The 25,812-nt window shown below is 30.2% G+C and overlaps 3 protein-coding genes across 3 annotated transcripts; 2 read left to right on the forward strand and 1 right to left on the reverse strand.

Moving 5' to 3' along the window:
• On the forward strand, positions 3,065–12,031 carry LOC109344323 (UDP-sugar pyrophosphorylase 1). The gene is made up of 17 exons (XM_019583056.1): positions 3,065–3,197; positions 3,269–3,373; positions 3,450–3,566; positions 4,401–4,541; positions 5,292–5,382; positions 6,271–6,398; positions 6,498–6,569; positions 6,698–6,762; positions 7,027–7,087; positions 7,185–7,302; positions 8,246–8,370; positions 8,657–8,733; positions 9,281–9,386; positions 9,598–9,657; positions 9,995–10,075; positions 10,794–11,033; positions 11,515–12,031. Exons 1-17 carry the CDS (start codon positions 3,150–3,152, stop codon positions 11,680–11,682), a joined length of 1,803 nt encoding a protein of 600 aa, XP_019438601.1. The 5' UTR covers positions 3,065–3,149; the 3' UTR covers positions 11,683–12,031.
• LOC109342642 (probable calcium-binding protein CML44) lies at positions 16,064–16,648 on the forward strand. The gene has a single exon (XM_019580586.1). The coding sequence runs from the start codon at positions 16,078–16,080 to the stop codon at positions 16,522–16,524; it is 447 nt and encodes a 148-aa protein (XP_019436131.1). The 5' UTR covers positions 16,064–16,077; the 3' UTR covers positions 16,525–16,648.
• Positions 20,144–23,183, reverse strand: LOC109344324 (protein NRT1/ PTR FAMILY 8.3-like). The gene is made up of 4 exons (XM_019583058.1): positions 23,089–23,183; positions 22,646–22,863; positions 21,475–22,040; positions 20,144–21,054 (listed from the first exon to the last, which is right to left on the reverse strand). Exons 1-4 carry the CDS (start codon positions 23,132–23,134, stop codon positions 20,229–20,231), a joined length of 1,656 nt encoding a protein of 551 aa, XP_019438603.1. The 5' UTR covers positions 23,135–23,183; the 3' UTR covers positions 20,144–20,228.

Below are 25,812 nucleotides of genomic sequence, written 5' to 3' on the forward strand. Positions count from 1 at the left end.
ACTATCTAACAGTAAAGAGGGTGAGTTGATGCAACAATAATGTAGTTATTGTGTAGTGATCATGAGATCGTTTTCTCAAATCCTCCAAATGGTCTCTCTTGCATAAGATTGTGTATATCTATCATTTTATCTACTAATTTCCTTGTGCACTATGCCGATTTTTTTAATAAGGAAAGAATGCCTCATGCATGAAAGGCTAACAACTACCTCAATAAGTATTTATAGTATAATTTAATAACCAAATTACAACGAGTATGAACACAATATGAAATGTGTCAACTCTTGTTGGCTAGATAAACTTTAGAAAGAATGAAATGCAATGAAAGGATATAATCTATTTTATTCAATCCCTATTTTTATTCTTAAATTTTGAAAACAATTGATTTGGTAGTAAATTATAACATTTCCATTCAAGTATTTAAATAAAAATATAAAAGCTTTATTTCACTCTAATTTATTCCATTTTAGTAAATTATAACATTTCCATCAATGTAAGATAAGATCTCAAACAAAGCCTAACATATAAACATCTACAAAGTGCTGCTTAATATAAAGTGGGGTATGTGGACACAACTAAAGTAGAGTTTTTAAAAGTAGATTTGTATTTAAAATAAGAAACTAAGATTTATGTTTTGAATAGCTTGCTACACTTAAGTATGACGTTTGAATATTTATTATTGATTGAGTCACAACTCTTTTTAAGATATTTTGTGATATTGTTCAAAATGTACAAGTATAACGTCAATCATTTCATCTCCATAATAAAATAACATAGCTCTCTGTTTGGTACTTTTAATACATTATAAGAACTCATATTGAATACACTTAAAATACGGTTATTAATGCTAATTCTCGAACTATTCATAATATGACTAACAATGTCAAGTATAGAATTTCCAACAATATGATTATCAATGTCAATTTCCGAATTTTTCTTAATATGACTACTCGTATTAATTCTAGTATCACGAAACGAGTTAAATTGTGTCTTAATAAAATGAATTGTTTTAACAGTCAACTTAAATTATATTTTATATTTTTCTCTCTTTTGGATTATGTAAATATCATAGAGGATTATAGGAAATAAATACACAATTTCATAAATCACTTACAATTACTTTTAAATTTTATGAATTCATGGGTATTCGTGGATTTGTTGGGTTCCCAAAGACCCGCGAGTAGCAGACCAAGAGGGTATTCACGCAGGTCTGGAACGGGTCCAATTCCAAACACAAAGTAGCGAGATAGGTCCAGATAGTACAGTACTCGGTATCATTTAGACTTAGGAGTGAGCAAGATCTGACTCTGCCCGCTCACTCGGTTTGACCCAATCATAACTGTGTTCGAATAGGGTCGAATCTAGGGTCGAGTTCGGGTTCAAAAGTTAGACTAATCAATATTTAGGACCGCGTAAGGACCAAGTATAACTTGACCCAACCCGTCTCATGTTTACTCATTCATCATGTTGCATGTGTCTCTATTCAAATGTGTTTAGAGTAATGATACATTTTTTGTCGAAAGTACCATTGATTCTCTAGTTGTTTAATCATATATACATGATTAATAATACATATATCATTTTATATGACAAATTACATATTCATAATAATAAGTAATACTGAAAATATTTTATCTAAAATAAGTATGCATTATATTTAATTAGATTTATGATCGAGTTTAAAGGCTAAACTAGTCGATATTTTGGAGTTCATAAAATGATCTAGCTACCATTTAAAACTGGATAAAGGATAAATCTTAACTCATCCTAACCTCACCCATACTCATCAATATTTATAGTTATTGCAATCTATATGCATAAATATTAAAATCTAGATGAATCATCTACTTTACCATAACAAAGTAACAATCCATATTAAACTATAAAAGTAATACACATAATTTTTTATATATAAAGTAAAGTATTATATGCATAACAGTTAGTGTAAAGATTTATATATAATTATTATATTATCTATCATTCATTTGAATTATATTTTTTCAAATAGTCAATAATAATTAAAGATGTATGGTGAATAATATAATAACAGTGTATAAAACTTATACAATGTGAATATATATATTCTTTTGTCATAAAGTAATTCAATGATTAACAATTTGTTGATCATGTAAAATCTTACTCCCGATACATAAATATAAGAAAAGTAAAACTCATCCTTATAACAGTCTCAAAATAACATTATATTAAGAAATTGAGTAAAAACTTAATTCAATTATTCAAAAAATTTATTGTACCAATTTGACCAATTATATTAGAAAATCTTAAATTATCATTATATTTTAAATGATGGTCAAATTAATTATTTTTAATATTTTATAACTAATTTTTGAAACAATTTAATACTCACTATTTTGACATATATTTATCATTGATGAAAACTAATTTGTATTTTTTTAATTCTTAGACCAATTTTACAAACGAGAATTGTAAGGTATAAAATGAATATTTTTAGAGAAAAAAATACAGGAACTTGTTATCCTCGTAGAGATAACCCCATTGGAAAAAGTACATCAGTACTTTTGTCAAACTAGATAGAAAAGTTTACCTAGAAGAAAACAAATAAACATTTATACCTAATCAGAGCATTACACGTCATTTGCAGTGAGACTTTGGTCAGTGAGACTTAGGTGTGGATGATCTAAACATAGATCTCAGGTAGAAAAATCATATAACACAGGATTAAAAGATAAATACATTTATGCTTGTTGGTTCTATCATATATAATTAAAATTTTAATATATTGATAAAATTTAATTAATTATCTCCACATATATATATCTCCATACAAGTTTGATCTCATATCCAAAAATTGATATATGTATCTCTAACCAATTAAATTATAACATATAAAAATATGATTTTTCTATGTAATTAAATATCAATTTCTAATAATCGGATAGAAATACAGTGGGAAACAACCGAGTACGCTTAATATGGACAGTGACTCAGTGGAATTGAATTGACTGAGATCCACATAATGACCGGCACACCCGGTTCCACATTTATCCTTAAAATAAATACTATGTAACGTAATTATCACTAAACTTATGTAATCGCATATTCTCATAATCCCATTCCTCTCTCTTCTTCTTCTTCTTCCATTCTCTCTCAATCTTTCTTCAATTCCATCATGGCTTCAACCCTCACTCATAATTTCAACATTCTCTCACCGCAACAAGTTCGTTTTTTCCCTTTTTTTCTTCAATTTTTTTCAATTTTTTCTGTTCTAATTATGATTTTGATTCACAGCAAGATGTGGCAAAGATGTTACTAGAAAATGGTCAGAGCCATTTGTTCAAAGATTGGCCAGCTCCTGGCATCGACGATGATCAGAAAAAATCGTTTTTTGATCAGGTTTGTCGTTTTATTCTGTTTCAGAAATCAACATAATGTTTCATTGTGTAAACGGCACTGCGTTTTTGTGGTTTAGATAATTCGATTGGATTCAAGTTACCCTGGTGGTTTAGAAGCATACATTAAAAACGCTAAGCGTTTATTGGCTGATTCAAAAGCTGGTGTGAACCCTTTTGATGGATTCACTCCCTCTGTAAGTTTGTCTTCATTTTATTTATTAATTTATAACTGAATAAACATTACATTATTTGATTTTTTGATACACTATACTTGTTCCTTATTATATTTTCAACATTTCATATCCAAAGTATTGAAAATGACACTAGATACCCATTGTGTTAAAAAAAGCCCTTTTGTTTAGCTTTTAAAAAAGTGATTTTTTTAGAAGCTGAAAGGTATAGTCGCCAAAAGAAATTGAATTTTAGTTTTTTCTTTCTTTCTACAAAAGCTCAACCAAACAAATGTGCAAGTCTCAAAAGTTGATTTTTGTATATTACAATAGTCACTTTTTTGTGATTTTTCTACTCACTTTTCTGACATCAGTACACCAGATACTTTAAGTCAGTGGCAGATCTAGGGGTTGAAATCATCTCCGGTCCACTATTATGAGGGAAATGCAAGTTTAATACTTTTTAATTTAAAGAGTAAATTACAGAGTTTTAGTGAATGTATGTATATAATTCGGGGTGATTTGTGTAAGTTAAAAAAATTGAGGGGTAATTTGTGTAATTTTACTAAAACTCAGGGGTGTCGGTGTAATTTAGTCTAATTTAAAAATAATTTAGGACCCAGAGATAGTGGTATAAAATATAAATTGCAATGAGTGTGGTAAAAAATAGGACAAATGAGTGGCATGAGTGCAATTTTATATAACCAGGCTGCAAAAATTATTAACTGATATACGCATTTTTTTCAGGATGTGCATGTGTACATCCTCATCTATGAGCTTTAAGTTCCATATTCCATGCTGCTTGTTATAATTAAATTAGAACTCTGGGTATATGACTACCGAATAACTGTTCTGCAGGTTCCAACAGGTGAGACTTTGACATTTGGTGAGGAGAATTTCATCAAATTTGAGGATAGAGGTGTACAAGAAGCTCGCAAAGCTGCATTTGTTCTTGTTGCTGGTGGACTTGGGGAGCGGCTAGGATACAGCGGGATCAAGGTATACAATGGTGTTCTATGCCATCATTATTTTGATGCTTTTATTATAATGGGATCAAGGTATACAATGGGGACATCTGTATATAGAGTTCCCAGAAAACCGATGTCGATAACAGCTTCACATTGATGTTGGTTCTAACGCTGTTGCTATTTTGTCAAAACTCAAAATCAACCAACTCCCATTTTAAGTTGTTTGATGGTCCTTGTGAGGTTATAAATTTGAATTTCTGTACAAAAGTAGAGTGGGGACTTTTAAAAACCTCTCTTTACAAGTATCTTAATTTTGAATGATATGTATTATGAAGAGCTTTGATCAATTTTAGTTTTAGAGTTGTTACTATGCTCTTTATGTTATATGTTTTTTTTCCTTGGGTTGCTCAGAGGATTGTTTATTGTCTTGTAAGTTTTATTTTACTTTCCCTCTTCTCAAAAGAAAATATTGTAATGGTGTAAACGTATTTATTCAAGTATGTCTATAGAAATAGAACTCAATTAAAAGTTTGAACTCTAATACTGTAGTATAAGGACTGATGAAGTCATTGCAGCAGCTTTGCTCATTACTGTTGAGCATGATTTTCATTGTCCCGGAATGAATTTACTTTGCCTCATGCTTTCTGATATCTTGAACAAGGTTTTTCAGCCCCGTGTGCTATAAAGGGCTTTTTGTGCCTTTTAGTGTTTGTGTGTGGATAACTCAAGCATGTGAAATGATCAGTTCCTGATTCTTAACCATAGATTCTGCATCTTTCAGGTTGCTCTTCCTGCCGAAACCACCACTGGAACATGTTTCTTACAGAATTACATAGAATCTATATTGGCTCTTCAAGAAGCCAGCTCACAAGGTTATATTAATTGCCATTTATATAGAGAGTCATATTTATCCTCCAATTTTGCTTACTTATGTTGCTAAACAAAAGACATTGAGGAACTTGTTTATACAACTGTTCAATACAGGCAATAGATATTAGATAGCCTGTTTAGTTTATTCCAATTTACATGACCGGGGTCCATTTGTTGATGGAAAATAACCCCTTTTGTCCTAAAATTTATGGAAAATAACTTGATTTTGGAAAATTTTAAGTAAAAAAATAGGTTCCTAGAAAACATTATCTGGTCAACATTTTTTTTTCCCAAAAAAACATTTTCAGATGTAAACATTTTTATAGAAATTGATGTGTTCTGTAAAAACTTGTTCTTTGATTTGTGCTGTGAAATGGCATTCCCTTCTTAAATGTATATGTTACTTTTCTCTTCCTAAATAGGTTGTAACAGTTGACAGCTGGACCAAACAATAACATGGGGAAGTATTTTATGGAAAATGCTTTCTCGAAAAAACATTCTAGTACAACCGCTAGAAAAATACCGAACATATATTTTCTAGATAGAAATTCTATAAAAGCTGATGCACCCTTGGCAGTACTATCTAATATTATAACTTTGCTGTTTCTTTCACACGTTGCACATAATACTCTATGTTGAATGTGTGATAATTAACATTCCATAAGTTGAAAGGTGTCACAATTTGTTGCCCTTTGCCATCAACAAAGAAATTACTCTCAAGCTTTCTTTTTCTCTTGTACAACATGGTGGTATTACGGCTTGGTTATTGTTGTCTTTCTTTTTCTCCTGCCCCTCTTTCAAACAATAGTCCACTTTCTTGTTATTAATATTAAAAAATATTTCAGTCCATTACAGTAATGGACTAATGGTCGTTTTTTTTCATTTTTTAGGTGAAAGCCAGACACGGATTCCTTTGGCTATCATGACATCTGATGACACCCATGGGCGTACCTTAGAACTATTAGAACTAAATTCTTACTTTGGTATGCAGCCCACACAAGTAACACTTTTAAAGCAGGTATATCTTTTGATGGCTCGATGAAATTTCAATTTGGCTCTAAAATGTTCATTTTTTTGTTTTGTATATTTTTAATTTTTAAATTCCTATCTAACTCAGGAAAAAGTAGCATGCTTAGATGATAATGATGCCAGGCTTGCATTGGATCCACAAAGCAAATACAAAATTCAGGTATTGTTGTGACGGGCACGGGCACTGAAGTTTATTTATCAAAAGGAAACGAGTGAAGCGCGTTCCATTTACCTCGTATGTTATATTTTCATACAAGTGCAACCCACTAACCATTTCTCTCTTGGTAGACAAAACCTCATGGCCATGGTGATGTGCACTCGCTTCTTTATTCCAGTGGTCTTCTGAAAGCTTGGTATGATTACAGTTAACTGATCTTTTTTAACATCTGTTTGTGTCTCTGCTCTCCATTTTCATTTTTCGGTGTAATTCTCAGAATGTTTTGAATATGATTGGACAGTTAAAAAATGCTATGTAAAACTAGAGATGCTGGTTGCGAGTTCTGTAAATTGATGAGATTGTATTCTAGAAATCCTAGAAATTAGAAGAGCAAAGATATTTTTATCCTTTGTTGATATGCTTTGATCATAAATTTGATATTATGATCTACATTTGTTAGGTACGATGCTGGGTTGAAATGGGTTCTCTTTTTTCAAGATACAAATGGACTTCTATTCAAGGTTAGGTGCTTTAATATTTCACTCTTCCAGTTACTCTTTTCTGGTTTTCTCATCAGTATATTTTAAGTATTCATTGCCTAGTAATTTGAGGATACAGGCCATTCCAGCATCATTGGGTGTCAGTGCTACCAAACAGTACCATGTTAACTCTCTCGCTGTACCTCGGAAAGCAAAAGAAGCTATTGGCGGAATTACCAGACTCACTCACTCTGATGGTAAACTACTTGTTCCATCCCTAATAGAAAAGAAAAGTATTGCTTATTGTAGGCTTATATGTTATGTTGGGGTTGGTGAGAATAATACACTTGCTTTGTTGTATGTTACAGTGAAATAGGATGTTTTTCTTGCATTTAAAGGGTAAAGTGATTTGAAGCTGTAAATTTTGTGAATATGTTAATTATTTATCATAATCAATGGGATGATGTGAGACAATGATATTTCATGGTGGCAAAATGTTTTTAAATGGTTGAAAATTTATGTAGGGCAGAGCAGGTATAATAAAAATGTAAATATTCCATAAAAATATAAATAAGTAATGGGTATCAGTGCCTTCATTTTTTAGGAATGATAAAAAATTGTAAATATTCCAATAAAAAATGGAAATTGTTATTACTGGATATTATTAGGATATATTGTCTTAACTAGCCGTTATTTGAAGATGACAAGTAGATATGGGTATTAGAATCCACTTTGATGCTGATCTTCCAGATCTCACTTGATCTAGTACAATTCGTATTGTTGGACTTCTTGTGTCTGACAGCTAAATGTGTCATATGGTTTTGTCCTCTGCATCTGTGCACCCCCCTCTTTTTTTCTTTCTCAAGAGGATTGGAAATGCTATCAAATTCAAGTCAATGGTCATTGGAATAAATCCTTCCCTTTGGAAAAATGTTTTTGGTGTGAGGTCAGTTGGTCACAATGTAATAAAAAACATTTGTCTGTGTTTGAAGTAGTAAGTTACCATGTACTTCTACCATTTAATGAGACTTTTAAAACCTCAATACATAGGCTTTTTCTTCCTGGAAGTTTTATTCAAGAATATTATAGAGAACATGCTTATATAGTCTATCTTTATGTTGACTTCATCCTGTCATTTTTGTGGATTTTCCTGCATTCATTTAGCATTTTGTGATTAATTTGAAAGCATGTAATAAACAGGTAGGTCTATGGTGATAAATGTGGAATACAATCAGCTAGATCCTCTTCTCAGAGCAAGTGGATATCCTGATGGTGATGTCAATTCCGAGACGGGCTACTCTCCATTTCCTGGAAATATAAACCAAGTAATCCTCTTTCATACTTCAACATTCTCCTTTGTCTCCCTTCATGGAATGTATCCCATCAAATTATCTAGTGTTGGTCTGAGTTGATAGTATTCTTCTTATCGGCATTATTACCTTGATATGCTATGAACACCCAATGTGATTCGTTATGATTGCATTGCGTGGTGTGTTAACTATGGTTTAATTATGATTATTATTATTATTTTATGATTTAGAAGCATTTATTTAGTTGAACTGCATCATGCTTATGCCATAATTGCATAATGACGACATCTTATTTTGTCAGTTGATTTTAGAACTTGGTCCTTACATTGAAGAGCTCACAAAAACAGGAGGTGCCATACAGGAGTTTGTTAACCCAAAGTAATTATTCCTTTTTATACACATTATATTTTATTTCTATTTCCAACACTTGGGTGTAGCGTGGTTCAATTGTCTTTGATTTGTTGATGCATTAGGTTTTTCTTTAACAGTTTCCCCCCTATTGTCCCTTCTATTTCAAGATACATCAATGTTATTCTTAGAAGTTTGAGTTGTTCCTATAAGTTTGTAGTAGATTTGGCATCATTTTGTTGGAAAGTTTTCATGAACAATATAAAGAAAAATCTGTTTCGGCTTAATTTTCTTCTGAGTAATACATTTTTAAAAAGAAACTAACTTAAATGACTACTATGAGGTCTCAGGTCTTGGTATGTCATCATCTCTTTTCATTAGATGCTCCTTAATTTCAATCAACCAGCCTCCTAAATTTCAATTTAGAATAGTCTATTGACTAGGACAAGGTCATAAATAAAAAACAAATTCAATTCAGTTTCATTTGTGCTTTAGGAAACCATTGTTACACTTTAAGGAACTTATGAATCATGTTTTCTCTTTCTGATGTCACTAATGCTATATTTACTTACTGCAGATATAAAGATGCCAGCAAGACATCATTTAAGTCCTCAACTCGACTCGAATGTATGATGCAAGACTATCCAAAAACATTGTCCCCATCTGCCAGGGTTGGGTTCACGGTAAACTATCTATTTGAGGAAAAGATTACATGAATTTTAGCAAATCAAAGAGCTTTTCTTTTCAATACCTGAAGATGATCTTTTAGGTTTTAGATGGAGTCACTCCATGCTGATGCCACTTTACAAATGATTCTGTATCAGTATTCATTGTGAAGAGATGTTTCAGTTGTAATGCACTGTGCTAGCTCACTGTATCCATATAATTGTGTAGGTGATGGAAACATGGCTTGCTTATGCACCTGTGAAGAATAATGCTGAGGATGCTGCTAAGGTACAACTAAAATTCTAATGCAATTAGATATTGCTGTGCTAGACCTTATTGTATTTTATGGAGTCTTGCAAAAAATTGAAATTCTGGAGAGTTGAAAGTAGATAAAAGGAAATAGTTAAAAGGAACATTAGATTTCAGTCCTTGAATTCCTATTTAAGGTTATACAGTATTCAAGTGAAGTAGACTGGAAAGGTCTAGTCAAAAGTTTGAGTGAAATTTGGATTTGAAATGCTCATTAATGTGGTAGAAGAGGTTTCGAATAATGATCTCTCTACTTGCTAAAAGTTTTTCCAGATAGGAATCATTTCTGATAACTTTTTCTATAATACTACTGAAGGTGCCGAAAGGAAATCCATACCATAGTGCAACCTCTGGAGAAATGGCCATCTACCGTGCAAACAGCATTATTCTCAAAAAGGTAATATGGTCCTTTTCTTATTGTAAGTTCAGAATTCAATGTCACATAGGTGTGTACTTTATTGTAGTAACATTATATTTTTTTTATAATTTTGTAATTGCCAAATGCCAAGGAATTAGTTTTTAAAATATTTTCGTAGTTATCTTAGGTCATGATTGTGGGATGGTGAAGTGCCAATAAGAGCATAAGTGTTACAAAAACGAGGATGTTGCAGCAGATGAGTAGACATATAAAATATGACAAGATTGGGGCATTAGAGAGAAAGTAGGGATAATACATATTGAGGAAAAGATGGCAATATCTCACCTAAGTTGGTTAAGCCTAGTAAGGAAAAGTAGTAAAATTCCTAATAAGAAAAGTTGATCATATAGAGAGGATAATGTCCATTACTAAGACTTGGTATGTGACATAATATAATGGCACTGTTTGATTACTTTGGTCCATTTAGTCAACCCCACTATTGCGGAAATGCTTTTGCTTTATATTAGGTATGATTAAAATATTTGAGAGAATTGAGTTTTCTTTAGAATACTATGGTTAAAATGAGATACAACTTATATTTTCACTTACAAACGTTATTCAAACGATCTTCCTTGTATCCCAAGTAAGTTTCATAATTTCTATGCACACATATAGTACCTTCTCTTAACCTCTTTTCCTTTGGTACTCAAATCTACAACTCAGATTAATCAATTCTTTCTGCATCTTCCCCCACCAGGCTGGTGTCCAAATACCAGATCCAGAGTTGAAGGTTTTCAATGGGCAAGAGGTTGAAGTTTGGCCGCGTATCACATGGAAGCCAAAATGGGGTCTGACTTATTCTCAGATCAAAAGCAAAGTCAGTGGAAATTCCTCCATTTCTCAGAACTCTACACTAGCCATTAAAGGACAAAAGGTTTTTATTGAAAATCTGTCCTTAGATGGTGCTCTTATCATTGATGCTGTTGATGATGCAGAGGTATGGCTAGACAGTTTATTAATATTATATTTCTTTTGTGTTTCCTCAGTTACATATTAACTGCTTGAGAGGAATAATGTAGGACACTGACACATCATAGTAAACATAGTATGAAACAAGATGTTGGTTTAGTGGCGTAAGGCTCCACTGGGTACCCAACTATCGTACTAGGCCAAAGGTCAAAGGTTCAATTCCTGAAAGTGACACTTGTTGGACTTGGGAGGGGTAACCACATACCCTATAAAAGATAAAGGTTCTTACTGAGAGGATACCCTTGGTTATATTCTCATACTAACAACTCTAAATTTCAAACTCTCCCAGCCTTAATAGTTAGAACATATATTCTCATTTTAGTTAATACCCCACCCTTATTTAAAAAGTAAAGCTTGAAACTTTTGCCATCTCCTATGAATGCACGTGCACAGAAGACCTTGTGGTTGCTTAAATATTTTTAATTGATGCGTCACTTTTTTTTATATAGGTAAATGTCAGTGGTTCGGTTAAGAACAATGGTTGGTCTATTGAGAATGTTGACTACAAAGATACCTCAGAGCCTGAGGTTTTGAGAATCAGAGGTTTTAAATTAAACAAAGTTGAACAGCAGGAAGCAAAATACACTGAGCCTGGCAAATTTTCCTTCAAGCCTTGAACTTGGAACATGTCCAAAGAAGTTCTAGCTCTTCATTCTCATTCTTTATACTCTTGCAATGTGTTGTTTATAAATTGGTTTTTGGGATTGCCTTTGTTAGTAATAAGTTGCTCTAAGTTGTGGCATTAAAAAAACGTTTTGCAGGGTTTTTGAGTGGGGGATTAGTGGTAACTGTATTATTATTTTCCATAAGCTTTGCCCCTTTCGAGTGAGTTTCGGCATAACGGTAAGTTTATTTGCAATCTTGAGCCCATTTGTATTAAAGTGGTGTAGGTGGATGGTGTTGGGTTGGAGGGGATTACAAGTGTTATTGAACCATTTTCTTTTAAATAAAGTTGGATGCCCAACTCGATTGTGCTTGTCATTGATAAATAGTTTGTTTGATTATTGAGATACAGGCAAATAGTTTAGTTGACTACTCTTAATTTGGTAGATAACTTAAAAATCAACATTATTTAGGTAAATTAGTTGAATCACAAACAAACATGCTATCAATTGCACTTGGGTTTCTACATGTCTTGTGCTTGAATCAGAGCTACTGAAATGTTTCATGTCATTCACTCAGTCACACTAATGGTACATTTCTTTCAGCTTATTGTAGCTCAAAAGGGTGCCTGAATAAGCTAATATTAGACCAAATAATAAAGGGAGATGCACAAACTGGTTAATCTGTTTTTCTTTTAGGCTTGGACAATGATCATTATTGTGAAAAAAGGTTTTGTAAATATTAAGAGTAAACTATATTAACATCCCTAATTCCCTGATTTTAAGTGAAATTATATAAATCATTCATTCCTTTTTTAAACTTACACAAATATGTATATATTACATTGATTACCCTTATAGTAAAATAAGTGTAATTTCTTGAATAAAAAATGGTGACATGTGTAATTAAGTCAAGTCCAAATAGTATAAGAGTTAATATATATTTATTATTTTTTGTTTGTTACAAATTGTATCGATTGTTCTAAGGAGATGTTTAAATCACTTTTGTACTAATGTAATTAACCAAAATAATAAATGTACATTTAATCTTATACTATTTGGACATATTTTCACAACGTATCATATTTTGTTTAACTTAATTACAATCATCATAATTTTTATTTAAGAAATTACACTTATCTCTCATACAAAGATAATCAATATAATATAGTAGTGTATATATATATATATATTAGAACATGAGAGAATTATGTGGCTAAGTTGAAGGAGGTCAGAGGTAGAAGAACGGGAGCATATTTGTTGTCCCACGCTTTGTGTTACTCAATGTACCGTGAGTTTATGATTGTCAAAAAAATATTTAATAATTAAATTTTAACTTAAATATATCTTCTGACCAATTACATACCTATGGGATATGGAGTGACACAACGTGGGCTAGAGGAAGAGAGTTGTCCCTTGGGAACTTTGAAGGACTTTTGAAAATCAAATGTTTAAAAAAGAAAGAAAAAGAGAAAAAAGAAGGAACAATAGACAAAAGAGTTCAAATTAGAATCTTGTGTGTTTTCATGTACATTACTTTTATTTAAGGATGATATTGATGGACATATATAAATGGTGTACTAGATATTTTTGCAAAAAACACTTATTCTAAAATTGTATGGATTTCATGAATAAAATTTTTGACATGTTACCATTGTCAATATGCTACTTTCTTAAAGTCCAGCGTTGTAAATCGATGTTTCCATCATAATAAAGAAGTTAAAAGTTTAATTCTGAGAGTAATACTTATTGTCATATGTATCATACACTTTGAAATGAATTACTTACTTATTCAAAAAGATGGGGAGATACATTTGATAATATAAATATTTTTTGGTACTACCAAGAGTATTTTTACATTTTTTGAGTAAGAAATTAATTATTTTTGGGGTTCGTGACTACCCTTCCCAACAAGTGTTGCTCATAGGAATTGACTATCGACTTTGGGTATCCAATGAAACCTTATACCACTAGATCAACGTCTTGTTAGTAAAAAGAAATAGTAATATGTTACTTAAATGAAAAATGATATATCCTTCTACCAGTGACATGTGTCACTTTTTTGTGGGTATGAAAATTAATAAGAGGATTTAGTAGAAAGATTTTACAATGTTCTACTTAAATTATCAAATACATGAAATTATGCATATAATTTAAGGAATATTATGTAAAATTGTATACACTTTGACTAAAACAAGCCTATTTAACTCATTGTAAACGAAGTTAAAAAATGAAGAGATAAGTGGTAAAAAAGTGAGTGATAAAAAATGGTATGACTAAAGCATGAAGTATAAATGTATATTGTGCATCAGGAAAGGGGCAAATTTACTTACTTGTGTACATTAATTAACTAAAAAATTACAGTTTTGATATACCTTTTAAATTAAATACTAAAATATTGTACTGGAAAATCGGTAACTAAGTTATCGAGTTTTATATTTTTCTTCTTCACTTTAATGTAAATCAGCAATGTCATTGTAGAGTTTAACATTTTTTCTTTCTCACTCCAAAATTGGTATCCAGGATGCAGATATTTAAATTCAAAATTATTTCCCATGTTTTTTGTTTTTGTGCCAAAAAAATTATGTTTTCATGTTTCAGGCCAACCACATTTTATCAAGTAATATACAAAATTATTTTATGTTTCTATGTTTTTTTTATTTTTTGATTAGATGACATTTTTTAATTAGATTGGTACACAAATGAAACAGATGTTATTAATATTTACATTGATTTTCCTAAAAGAAAATCGACAATCATATTACCAATTATGTAAAAATAATAAATAAAAAATTGTAAAAAATGAGACTTTTTACATAATTGGCGCTAGGATTGCCGATTTTCCTTAGAGTTCAATCTAATTGAAAAATAACACCTAATTAAAAAAAAAAATCATAGAAACATAAAATATTTTTTTATATTAGTTGATAAAATGTGATTGGTCTGTAACATGAATATATAATTTTGTACGACATAAAACAAAAAAAGTTGGAAATTTTTTTGAAATTGAAACTCTGCATGCCTATTTTGGAGTGAGAAAGAAAAATGTTAAACTCTATAGTGACATTGCCGAATTACATTAAAGTAAAGAAAAAATATGAAACTTGCAACTTGGTTGCCAATTTTCTAAAAAGTACACCATTTTGATAATTAATTTAAAATGTACACCAAAACTATAATTTTTCAATCAATGTGCATCAACTAAGTAAATTTTCCTTAAGAAAGAATTACTAGTGCTTGATTCGTATTCCATGAAAAAACCAAAGAGTGGGCACTACACGCACCCATGACTCAACACGCTTTTCAGTTTTGAATACACTCTTTAGTTTATTCCCAAATATACACGCAGCACACCTTGTCATTAATAAATCATATTTGAAACTTGAAAGCAACCTTACAAAACACCACAAATATTGAACAATAAGCATAGGGGAATGATAATAAAATATAATATCTATATACTAAGCATTATTTTAGAATACAGTATTTATTTACTATCAGTATAAAGATTTATATATAATCATTATATTATCTATTATTCATTTATATCCAATAAAAAATTATTGCACTTTGAATCCATTATGCATATACGTTAAAGTCATGATAACAATGTCATTAGTGCATTACTTACGAAAGTTTGAAAATGTTTTATCCTTTCCTTTATAATTATAGTTTTTATTTTTATTTTTTTCTTCATATTAATCATTATTCTATAACTTATGGAGAATATTAATTCTCAAAATTAATAATTTTTAATAATTGGAGAAAAATTAATAACTTTTTTTTGGTTTGTGTAAGATAATATATGACGACACTGAAAAATATTTGGGTGATTGCTAAACTCTTTTCCAATTTAAACAACGGGCAATTGTTGGTATAATAATCACTTACACGCTATGATTCTATTGAAAAATATGATCACAAAGGCACCTAGAAAGTAGAAACTTAAACCTGATTTTTCTACTTTATGAAATTGCCTAAATTACTATAATAAAGTTGCTATCATAGCAAAGACTGCGAAACTTCGTGCAAATTGCCTGGACCATTCTCCCCAACTTGTGTTTATTTCCGGTATTGTCTCAGATTATATCTTATATGTTGTCTCGGACTAATAATAATAAAACAAAAATATAATAAGAATAAATATTTAAATTTTTAATTGATATTAATATATTTTCATCAACACGAGATATTGAATAAGATATAATATGAGACAACAGATTTGTATTTCACAAATGACTGCTATGGCCAAAGTCATGATTCCTATATAAGCCCTTATGTCATTGCATATATGTGAAGTAACTTGCAAACTTTAATGCTAATAAAATACAATAGAAATAAAGCATAGACTAATAATCATATCATATTGTATCATATATGATATACCCATCTATGTTATTATTTTCCAATATGTCTCTCCTAACCCCCACTGAGTTACAGAAGATTTTTGAGAAGATGGACATGAATGGTGATGGCTTTGTTAGCCTTGAAGAGCTTAATTGGCTTCTTCAGAAGATTGGTTTCCATTTTAGCATAGATGAGGTAGAATCTATTGTTGAAAAAAAGAGCCTTGACTTGAGTGAGTTTTTGTACTTTTACAACTCTATATCTAAGGAGAACAATGATGAGATTAGAAGTGGTGATGAAAATGATCATGATCTCGTGGAAACTTTCAAAGTGTTTGATATTGATGGTGATGGATTTATTACAAGCCAAGAATTGGAGTGTGTTTTGAAGAGGCTTGGTTTGTGGGATGGGAAAGATTGCAGAAGCATGATTTTCTTCTATGATACCAATTTGGATGGACAACTTGATTTTGAGGAATTCAAGAACATGATGTTGCTTACCATTTCATGATTCATTTGATTTTGTTTATACTCAAAACTTTGATGTAAATTGAACATGCCATGATTTGCATATATCATTAGTTTTGACATGACCTTCAATTTTTGAGTATGTGTATGTACATATTATATCATTAGTTTGTGTAGGTACTTTATTCTCTCTCCGTACAAATATAGAGAGAAAAAAAAATTTCTGATATTATGAGATAACTTATTTCTTTTTTCATACCACTAAAAATATAATATGTACACTATTTTGTTTAGTTTTAGAAATATTTTTGTAGAAAATGATTAAACATGATAAATATATGATTTTAGTAGCTGAATGAGATAATGTTTTATTTAGGAAATTCTTATTGTCATAAATATAAGGCTATTGCTGAAGCTAAATTGCATAATTAGGCTATGGGTATTTACAATGGTCCTAAATCATGGTTAAGATTACATTATAGATTGATGCTAAGTTACATAATACTCGTAACATGTTTCGTATCGCTTCGTCGCATTTTCTAATAACATGGTTCGTACAGCTTGGTCACTTTTTCTAATATGTGGTGTGTGATTTATACTTTGTACCTTAATAATAAATCTAGTACTTGGAACATTGTGGAAATACAAGAATCAGAATTTTAGTGGTTACTAATGGTATATTAGGAACAGGATGGTGTAATCTTGCCATGGCTCTATAAGATGAAAACAATATCAAAGCTGATTATTACTCATTCATCTTATTTTAATTATTACTCTACTACATAACAATCATTGAATATATTGGCTATCAATATAAAATAATTTATTTTGACTAAAGTGTTTCTAATAATTCATATTCACCATTATTGTTATTATTAGAAATCAAAATAACAAGAACGTAATGTACATATCATTGGTTGATATTTAATTTAAAAAAGTTAATCAACCTAGAAAATATAAGAATTTAACTTTATCTTACTTCTAATTAACTAATTTATTTTATGTTGTTTTAATTCTGGAAATTAAATTTACAATGAGTGTTTGTTATTCAAAAGATAAGTAAATTTAATAATTACTAATCCAATAAAATATTAATGCACTAGACCAAAATTTATTTCAACAATTATCACACTTTATTAAGGCAATAAGAAAAAATCTGAAAAGTGGATAACATGCATTAAATTGATTGTGATAAACAATATTGAAAAGAGAATAAAGTCTGCATATCATTGAGATAAACTATATCCTCTTGACATTGAAATCATCACATATATTTTTTTTTATAGATTTTAGAAGTATTTTTATAAAAAATAATAAATATGATACATATTATAATTAATTTTAATGGTGAAGATAACTCATCCCCACGAAGATATACTTTATTGGAAACGAAAATAGTTACTTACTATATTAATTCAAATGAAAAAGTCATTGAAATAACATGGATAATTGAAGAATTTTCTAAATCCTTGGGCGGTAAACGTGACAAATGTGGCATTGTCCGAAAATTTATTATTGCTTGCAACACTATTTATTTATAAAGTCAGAGAATACAATGTATGTCAGTCACGATTATAGTTTCTGACGAAATTCATTAGGAGACATTATTTACTTCTACAACGTCAATCAACGCAGGGAAACTAAGTACATATTCCGTGTTTTATAAATAAAAGTATTAGTATTAATAAAGAATTAATTTATTTTGAGATATGTGATTGAGTCTTCTAATAAATATTGTTTCCAATAATTAATTTTAATATATATTCAGTGTAATTAAATTTTCATGATAATTTATCCAAAATATGTTATCATTATAGTTAATAGCGTTAAATTTATTATCAGTTGGATACTTTTTTTTACAGAATTATTTTATATTGTTGAGACTCATTATTTACAAGACTGGTGCAACATGATTGTATTTCATTGTTAAGTGTGATTATCACACACACCCCCTTAAATCAACTATACCTCTGTTGAACCATCGGTTTTGATACTATTTCCTAGATTTGTTTATGACATGAGACTCTCCAATGATCTAAGGAGTTTCCATTATTACCATACATGTGAAGAGTGAAAAGTTAGCATTAAAAAGTAATAATTCTGGGGTAGGGGCATTTCATTTGAATTTCTATTATACTTTTCTGTTATAATTGATACCAGTGCTATCAGTTGGTAATATAATTCTGTCAAAGCACTTAAGTTTCATGCTTTCTTCTTTGCATCTTCAAAAATTGTATTTTGATAATTAGATATCAATGGGTTGTCAATAAAGTGATGAACATAATTTATGCCAGAACATTATGACGTCGTTCGATTCATGTAGTTGACTCCACCTAGTAGGATAAAGGCTTTGATTGTTGTTGTTGTATTTCACGAACTGATCACACATATATCAGATCTTCTTTAGCATATCTCTGGGGGTGGCAGTGGCTTAGTGCAAAAGGTTCGCACTTAGTGAAGTATGAGGATGATAGATGTACGCAGTCTTAACCTTGCAAGCAGAGAGATTATACCAGTTTAACATATGTTTGAAGTTAAGATAAAATTTTCTCTAGCATCACAAGTAAGGCAGCAGTCAGAGAGTGTTTTTTTAGGATATTATAAGTTACAGTTTCTGTACCTCTAGATATTGTGCATAACGGAGAAGCATGCATATCCTATGATATTTTGATTTTTGAGAAAAAGAGGAAACAACATTGTAAATGCCCTTGTTGTTTATGCCGAGTTTGCTTTACCGATCAAGATGATGATAAGATTATTCTATGTGATGCAGGATTCCAAGCAACAAGTGGAGCTAAAAAGGTATATGATGATGTTTCAAAACCAAGTATTAATGCTGAGAAAAAATGCAGTAATAAACATTTAAGCGAATTGGAAAAGGGTGGAGGAGTGGATATGCTTTGTGAAATGCTCAGTTATTGTTAGTAATGGTTTTAACTTCATATCTGTTGGCTTTGTGAAATGCTCAGTTATTGTTAGTAATGACTTTAACTTCATCAACTTCAAAATCTGCCCAGTTATATTGTTTATGAACTTAAACAATAAATCAAAGCTGATGAAGCCCTTCTTTGCTCTTATTGCGGATTTTGCTAATTTTTTTAAAAATAAACCTAAAGTAGCAGCCTTTGTATATTTGGCTATTAAGATAATTATAAACTCAACTTTTATAAGCAAAAAGTGACATGTGTTGCTTTTTTTTATAAGTTTGCTTATTTTTCTAACCAATTCCATTTGTTATTTTATTCCTCATATTTTAATAGTACTTTTATCTCTATTGGATTGACCTCTCCTTGAATTATTTATTTTATCTTTATTTATTTATTTATGTGTCATATTATTTTTAAATATTGTTATTGGTTTTTATATTGTTTTTTATTTTAATATTTTTTAACCTTTGTCACGAGGTACTAAAAATTATAATAAAAATATACGTTATTATAAATATTTAAAAAACTGTATACATTAAAAATAGTATAAAAGACAAACAAAATAATTATAACATAAACAAGTAATTTCATATCATTTTCTGTAACATACTATGTAAAAAAATAATCTTTATATATTATTCAAACAAAACAAATTAGTTTACATTCAATTTTTAGCTAAGATATCCAAACGTAAATAAATTATATTATCACAGTTTATACAACAAAACTGTGAAAACATATCCTATACCAAAGACACACAAAAGTAACATAATACAGTTAAGAAGCAAATATCCAACAGTTGCAAAGAATGCCTTTGGGACTAAATCCTATGATAATACTTCTGTTTGTATTGTCTAGCAAAGACAATATACACTAACATATTTATGAAACTGAGTCCAGCTAAAAGCCAGAAAAAGTAGTCAACATGGCCCTCATTCAAATTGTTTGGTATCCATCCAGATTTTCCACCTTTTGTTGTGATGTTACCAACAATGGTGAGAATGAAAGTGCTAAGGTAGTTCCCTAGTGAATTTGTCAGTAGTGCCAATGCACTACAGAAACTGCGCATCGAATCTGGTGCTTGCTCATAGAAAAATTCATGTTGTCCAACAAAGGTGAATACTTCTGCAGCACCTAACAAGAAATATTGAGGTACCTGCCAAAATATACTAAGTGGTACAGGTACATTTTTATCAACTAAGCCAAGTTCTTTTGCTATTTGTAATCTCTTATACTCTAATATACCAGCAGTTAACATGCAAGTAATTGAGATAAAGAGGCCAATTCCCATTCTTTGCAATTCTGTGAAGCCTCTCGCGTGGCCGGTGAATTTCCGTGCAATCGGAACAACCCCTCTATCATAAATGACAACCCAAATGAGGACACCAATGATGTTGAAAGTTGAAAGAGAGGCTGCAGGAATCTTAAAAGAACCAATAGTTGCATGCATCATTTTTCCTTGTACAACAAACAATGAAGACATTTGAGCATAAACTGCACAGAAGATGATTCCTGTTGCCCAGATCGGAAACATGCGAATCAAAATCTTCACCTCTTCTACCTGCGTTACTGTGCAAAGCTTCCATGGGTCAGTTGCTTCTGCACTCTCTTTTTCATCAGATATCACTGCTGCTTTATCAAGGCACCTATACAAAAGTAAGCTTAGTATAGTTTCTATAAGGCATAAATAAGCTTATCATTGCTGCTGGTTACATGGTTCTTATCATAAGAAAAATAAATATCAGATTCCAAAACCTAGAAGCACACACAATATTAATCAATTCAAAGTTTCACCTCAGAAGGGAATGCCATAAATATTTCCTTAAAGCTTCTCTATTAGCATATATTTTGTGAAACACACTTTTTATTTTCTTGTGCATTAGGAGAGTTGTCAGTCGATAGTTGATGACTAATCTTACCTAGCGATCGCCAAAGTAAATCTTAGCTTTCTCAAAAAATCGTTATCTTACAAGTTACAACACGAATAGAACCTCTGATATCATCCTTAAGAAACCAGTTAACTATGGACTCAACTGTAATGAGCACTGTTAGTATTTTGGACATACCTCAATCCATTGCTATGCTCTAATTTACGACTTCCTTGTATCAATTCTATGGAGGAATTCTTCATTTCTACTTCATAGAGTAGACAACTGTCATGAGGAACCTTGAGTTTCCACTTAAATAGAGAAGCAACAATCACCTGGCAAATTCTTGTTAGAGGACTACCATGTGGCCTCTGCAATCTATATTTGTTTGTACCAAGAAAGAAAACCATGATTCCAATAGCAATAAATGATGCAGCAATGCCATATCCAATTCCCCATCCAACATTTTCTTCAGTCCATACCAATACAGTGGTTGCTACAAGTGCACCAATGTTACTAGTGAAGTAGTTCCAATTAAAGAATGATCCTTTAATTGCTTTTTCATTTTGATCTGTATCATCAAATTGATCTGCCCCAAATGGCCAAATACATGGCTTGATACCACCAGTGCCTAGTGCAACCAAATAGAGGCCAAGGAAGAATACACCTCTTTGAGATGAAGTAGGTGGTGGACATACAGATTTAACACATTCCACTGGCTCCAATGCTGGAATGCTTGCTGAAACAATCAATATGCAGATTCCCTGTACAAAATAATTAACTGTCATCCACAAATACAAAGGCAGAGGTATATATGAATAATATAAGATCACGAGTTATGGAACTCAAAACAAGGGCTATGGTTTCTATTTGGAGACTGCATCATCTAATATGGCCACAATATTATAGTTGTGGTAACTGTTGCAATCACATCACCTTGAAATTGTGATATGGTTCTCAATCATAGCGATGCTTGTCATCAGATTGTATCATAACCTCATCAAGGTTGCTCCTGGCTGCAAAGCCCTTGTTGGATTCGAAAACAAAATTTCAGTCATGAATGATTTCACACTGCAACGACAGTAATCTGTGTCGCGGTGACCATAATGTCCGCAATGGCCAACCACAATTTAAAACCATAACGACAACTTAATTAAAGAAGCTCTCATCTTGTGTTGTATGGGGAGAGTATATATAAAAATCGAACTTTTGACAATTAGTTCTTGACATATTGTGTGAGGGAGCATGCTTGTGATAGAAGCCTTACCCCTGTAAGCGGGGCCACATAGAGTATGTTTTGCACCTAGAATGGTCCTCTAAATACAGAATATGTAAAATCATTAGACAAAGTTTAGTTTAATTGACTTACAATGAGATAAACTCCATAGAACAAAACAATTGTCCAATATCTACCCCAGTATGCATCAGCGAAGAAGGATCCAATGAGAGGTGTAAGATAACTTGTTCCTTGAAAAGTGTTGACATTTTTTGCAGCAACTATTTTATTTTCATGTAATTTAGTGGTGAGATGAGTGACAAGATTACTTGCAATCCCATAATAGGCCAAACGTTCACAAAAGAAAGTACCTACATTAAATATACATTATGTTAAAGTTCATAATATGATGTTGGATATATAAGATATATGCACAGATAATTTAATAGTTTTTTATACTGTCAGTAAATCATTCACTATTTATTCTCAATTATTATTAACTCTTAGGTAAAATTAATACAAATGAATGGTAGATCATATACCGATTGTATATAAATTTATATACTGTCAATGTATAAATATTTAGCTCACTTCACCTAGAACATAAGAGCTTGCTTTCCATGTTCCAGTTTTTTTCTTCATAGCAAGCTCTCCCTTGATGTTAACTGACCTATCTCCTGTGTGAAAACCATCTTCATGCTGCAATGAATAAATAAATTAATAATGATGATAATAGTTATATGAAATCTGAAATAGGTGAAATTTTAATTGCACTAGAATCTATTCAAAATAGTGACAATTTTAAGTGAGTTTATATATACTATAGGTATTAAATTAGAGATGAGGATGTTGATATTTCTAGTATAAGAAGATAAATTATCTCTTTTGGTCACTAAAATTATGACATGTGTCTTATTTCGTCTTTCTATAAAAATATTTTTAAAACTAAGCAAAATAATATATATATCATACTTGTACTGATTGGAAGATATATATTATCTCATAGTATAAGAAAATATTTTATTTTCAATGATAAAATTAAAGGATACTTTTAGCGAAAATGATAAATCATCCTATAAAATTAGTATACAAATTGTCATATCCACTATTGACATTTATCACAAATTGATATTTTATTTATTAATAATTGTTTACAAGTGGCACATATTATTTTCTTGTAATAGGATTATTTATATGATGATTGCATAGGAGAATTTTTAGAAGAATATATATTATTTTTAAAGAATTTCTCATATTTTAATTTAAAATCATGCACGTCTTCTCTTTATATTTAATTATTTTATTTTTAAATATATTTGAACTTTGTTTAATTTATGGATTTTTAGTAAAAACATTTACACAATTATTATATTATTTATTATTATAATACTTATATTTAAGAATAAATAATAATTAATTATGAAAATAGATAATGTCATGACAATCTAAAAAAACTCTTAAATATAAAGAAATAAAGGGTGGAACCTGAAGAGTCTCTTCCAGAACCGAAGTATCATGCACAATGGAATCCATTACTTTACTGAGAAGCCAATGAAATCTAGAAAGAGTTGTATTTACCACGATGAAAATATGAATGGAATCATTTCAATTTATAGATGGACAGTACATAATAAAGAAATATTAAAAATATTCCGTGGTATGATTGAACGATTCTAGGATTTAGAGCAGAGTGTGCAACATATATTAAAATTAAAATAATAAATATCATCAATTAAAAAAATAAAAATATTGATATTAAAATTATAAAATTTAAATATATTTAATCAAATAAAATATATATTTCATAATTAATCAAGTTGATTATCAAACATCATAAAATCAGTTGAATAAAAAATCCTGTAGATAAAACTTTACAAATTCAATCAGTTTTGTCATATCAAAACTAGAGAAGAAGTCAGCTAGACTCAAACAAGACATACAAAGAAGCAACTAAGTATTTGTCTTGGATAAAGTTCATCGAGTTGCATATCTATAATATTATAAAATAATTTAATATAATAATGGTTATTTATTTTTCACGAAATATGTCATCTCATTTACAAAAGAATAAATTTTAGGCTTCTAGAATTTTAAGTAAGAGTATAATGCATATGCAATACTTAAATATTTATAGTTACTAAATAATCTATCATTTATTTGAATTACTTTTATTTTAAGAGTAACTGATGATTAAATATGGATAATGAATAATGCAATAACAATGTATAGAACTCTTACACTCTCAATATATATATTTTTTCTCTATAAATAATATAGATTTTTTTTCAAAAAGTTCAAGGGTGTGCAAATGGGTGTGTAATTTGCACACCGTCAATACCACATAGCATGTCACTCTCACTGTCACTGGGTATGATTATTGCTGCTACATAATTGAAATGAAAGTTAGTTTTACTAAGGCACGCTATTGTATTGTACAACGGTGTGAGAAAAAAATGTATAAATATATGACATAAGAGTTTTATTCATTATTACTTTATTATTTATCAATCATATTTAATTGATATTAACTTTTTGAAAAAAGTAATAAAAATAAATAGTGAATGATGTATTACTATACATAAATCTTTATATTGATTATATATAAATATGACACTCTCAAATGATTTACTATTATTGTATAATATACGTTTGACTGTCTTAGTTACGTAACAAGGCACTCCTGAACATTTCTTATTTCATTCCAAGGAACAAGGCATGAATTATAGCTTTCCTTAAACGATTTTTTCTTTTCTGTATATTTTGTTAGAATTTCGTGTCATACAGTTATATTAATTGAGCTAACTCGTAGGAATAAATGTGATGAAAGAAAAATGAGCGTGACATGATTATTTTTGTTGAGTGGAATTAATCAAATCATATGAATAATTTTTATGCTGGAAATAAGAATGAATGGTCAATATATGTTGGAAGAAAATGAATTGCACACACCTCACTCTTCATTCTATGGCAGAATTGTTTGAGAAGAAGTTAAGAAGATGAGAATGAAAGAATCAAAGAATGCATGAGCTTGTTATTCACTTACTTTGAATACAAGACATTGTTTCTATTTATAGGCTTAATTACCATAACCAACTATAACAACCATCTAAAAATAGCCTATTGAATTACAAAATTCCAATACTCTCCCTTAATTCAAAACAACTACAAGCAAACTACACTTAACATCTTCCTTAACTTTTTGAACCTATCTATCTTCAATGATTTGGTCATAATATCTGCAATTTGTAAAGCTGTCCCACAATGCTTCAATTGTATCTTGCCTTTCTCAACTTGATTTCTAAGGAAATGGTATTTCCTTT

Source organism: Lupinus angustifolius, chromosome LG03 (assembly GCF_001865875.1).
Source record: "Lupinus angustifolius cultivar Tanjil chromosome LG03, LupAngTanjil_v1.0, whole genome shotgun sequence".
In the NCBI taxonomy this organism is placed as follows: domain Eukaryota; kingdom Viridiplantae; phylum Streptophyta; class Magnoliopsida; order Fabales; family Fabaceae; genus Lupinus; species Lupinus angustifolius.

Excerpts from the sequence above, each read along its gene's own strand:
- LOC109344324 (XM_019583058.1), bottom strand. The coding sequence starts at position 23,134 with ATGAAGAAAAAAACTGGAACATGGAAAGCAAGCTCTTATGTTCTAG. Across the intron at positions 22,041-22,645 it reads TCTATGGAGTTTATCTCATT|GGAATCTGCATATTGATTGT; the intron begins GTAAGTCAATTA and ends TATTTTGTACAG. Across the intron at positions 21,055-21,474 it reads GAGCATAGCAATGGATTGAG|GTGCCTTGATAAAGCAGCAG; the intron begins GTATGTCCAAAA and ends ACTTTTGTATAG.
- LOC109342642 (XM_019580586.1), top strand. The coding sequence starts at position 16,078 with ATGTCTCTCCTAACCCCCACTGAGTTACAGAAGATTTTTGAGAAGATG.
- LOC109344323 (XM_019583056.1), top strand. The coding sequence starts at position 3,150 with ATGGCTTCAACCCTCACTCATAATTTCAACATTCTCTCACCGCAACAA. Across the intron at positions 4,542-5,291 it reads TAGGATACAGCGGGATCAAG|GTTGCTCTTCCTGCCGAAAC; the intron begins GTATACAATGGT and ends TGCATCTTTCAG. Across the intron at positions 6,763-7,026 it reads AGTGGTCTTCTGAAAGCTTG|GTACGATGCTGGGTTGAAAT; the intron begins GTATGATTACAG and ends TACATTTGTTAG.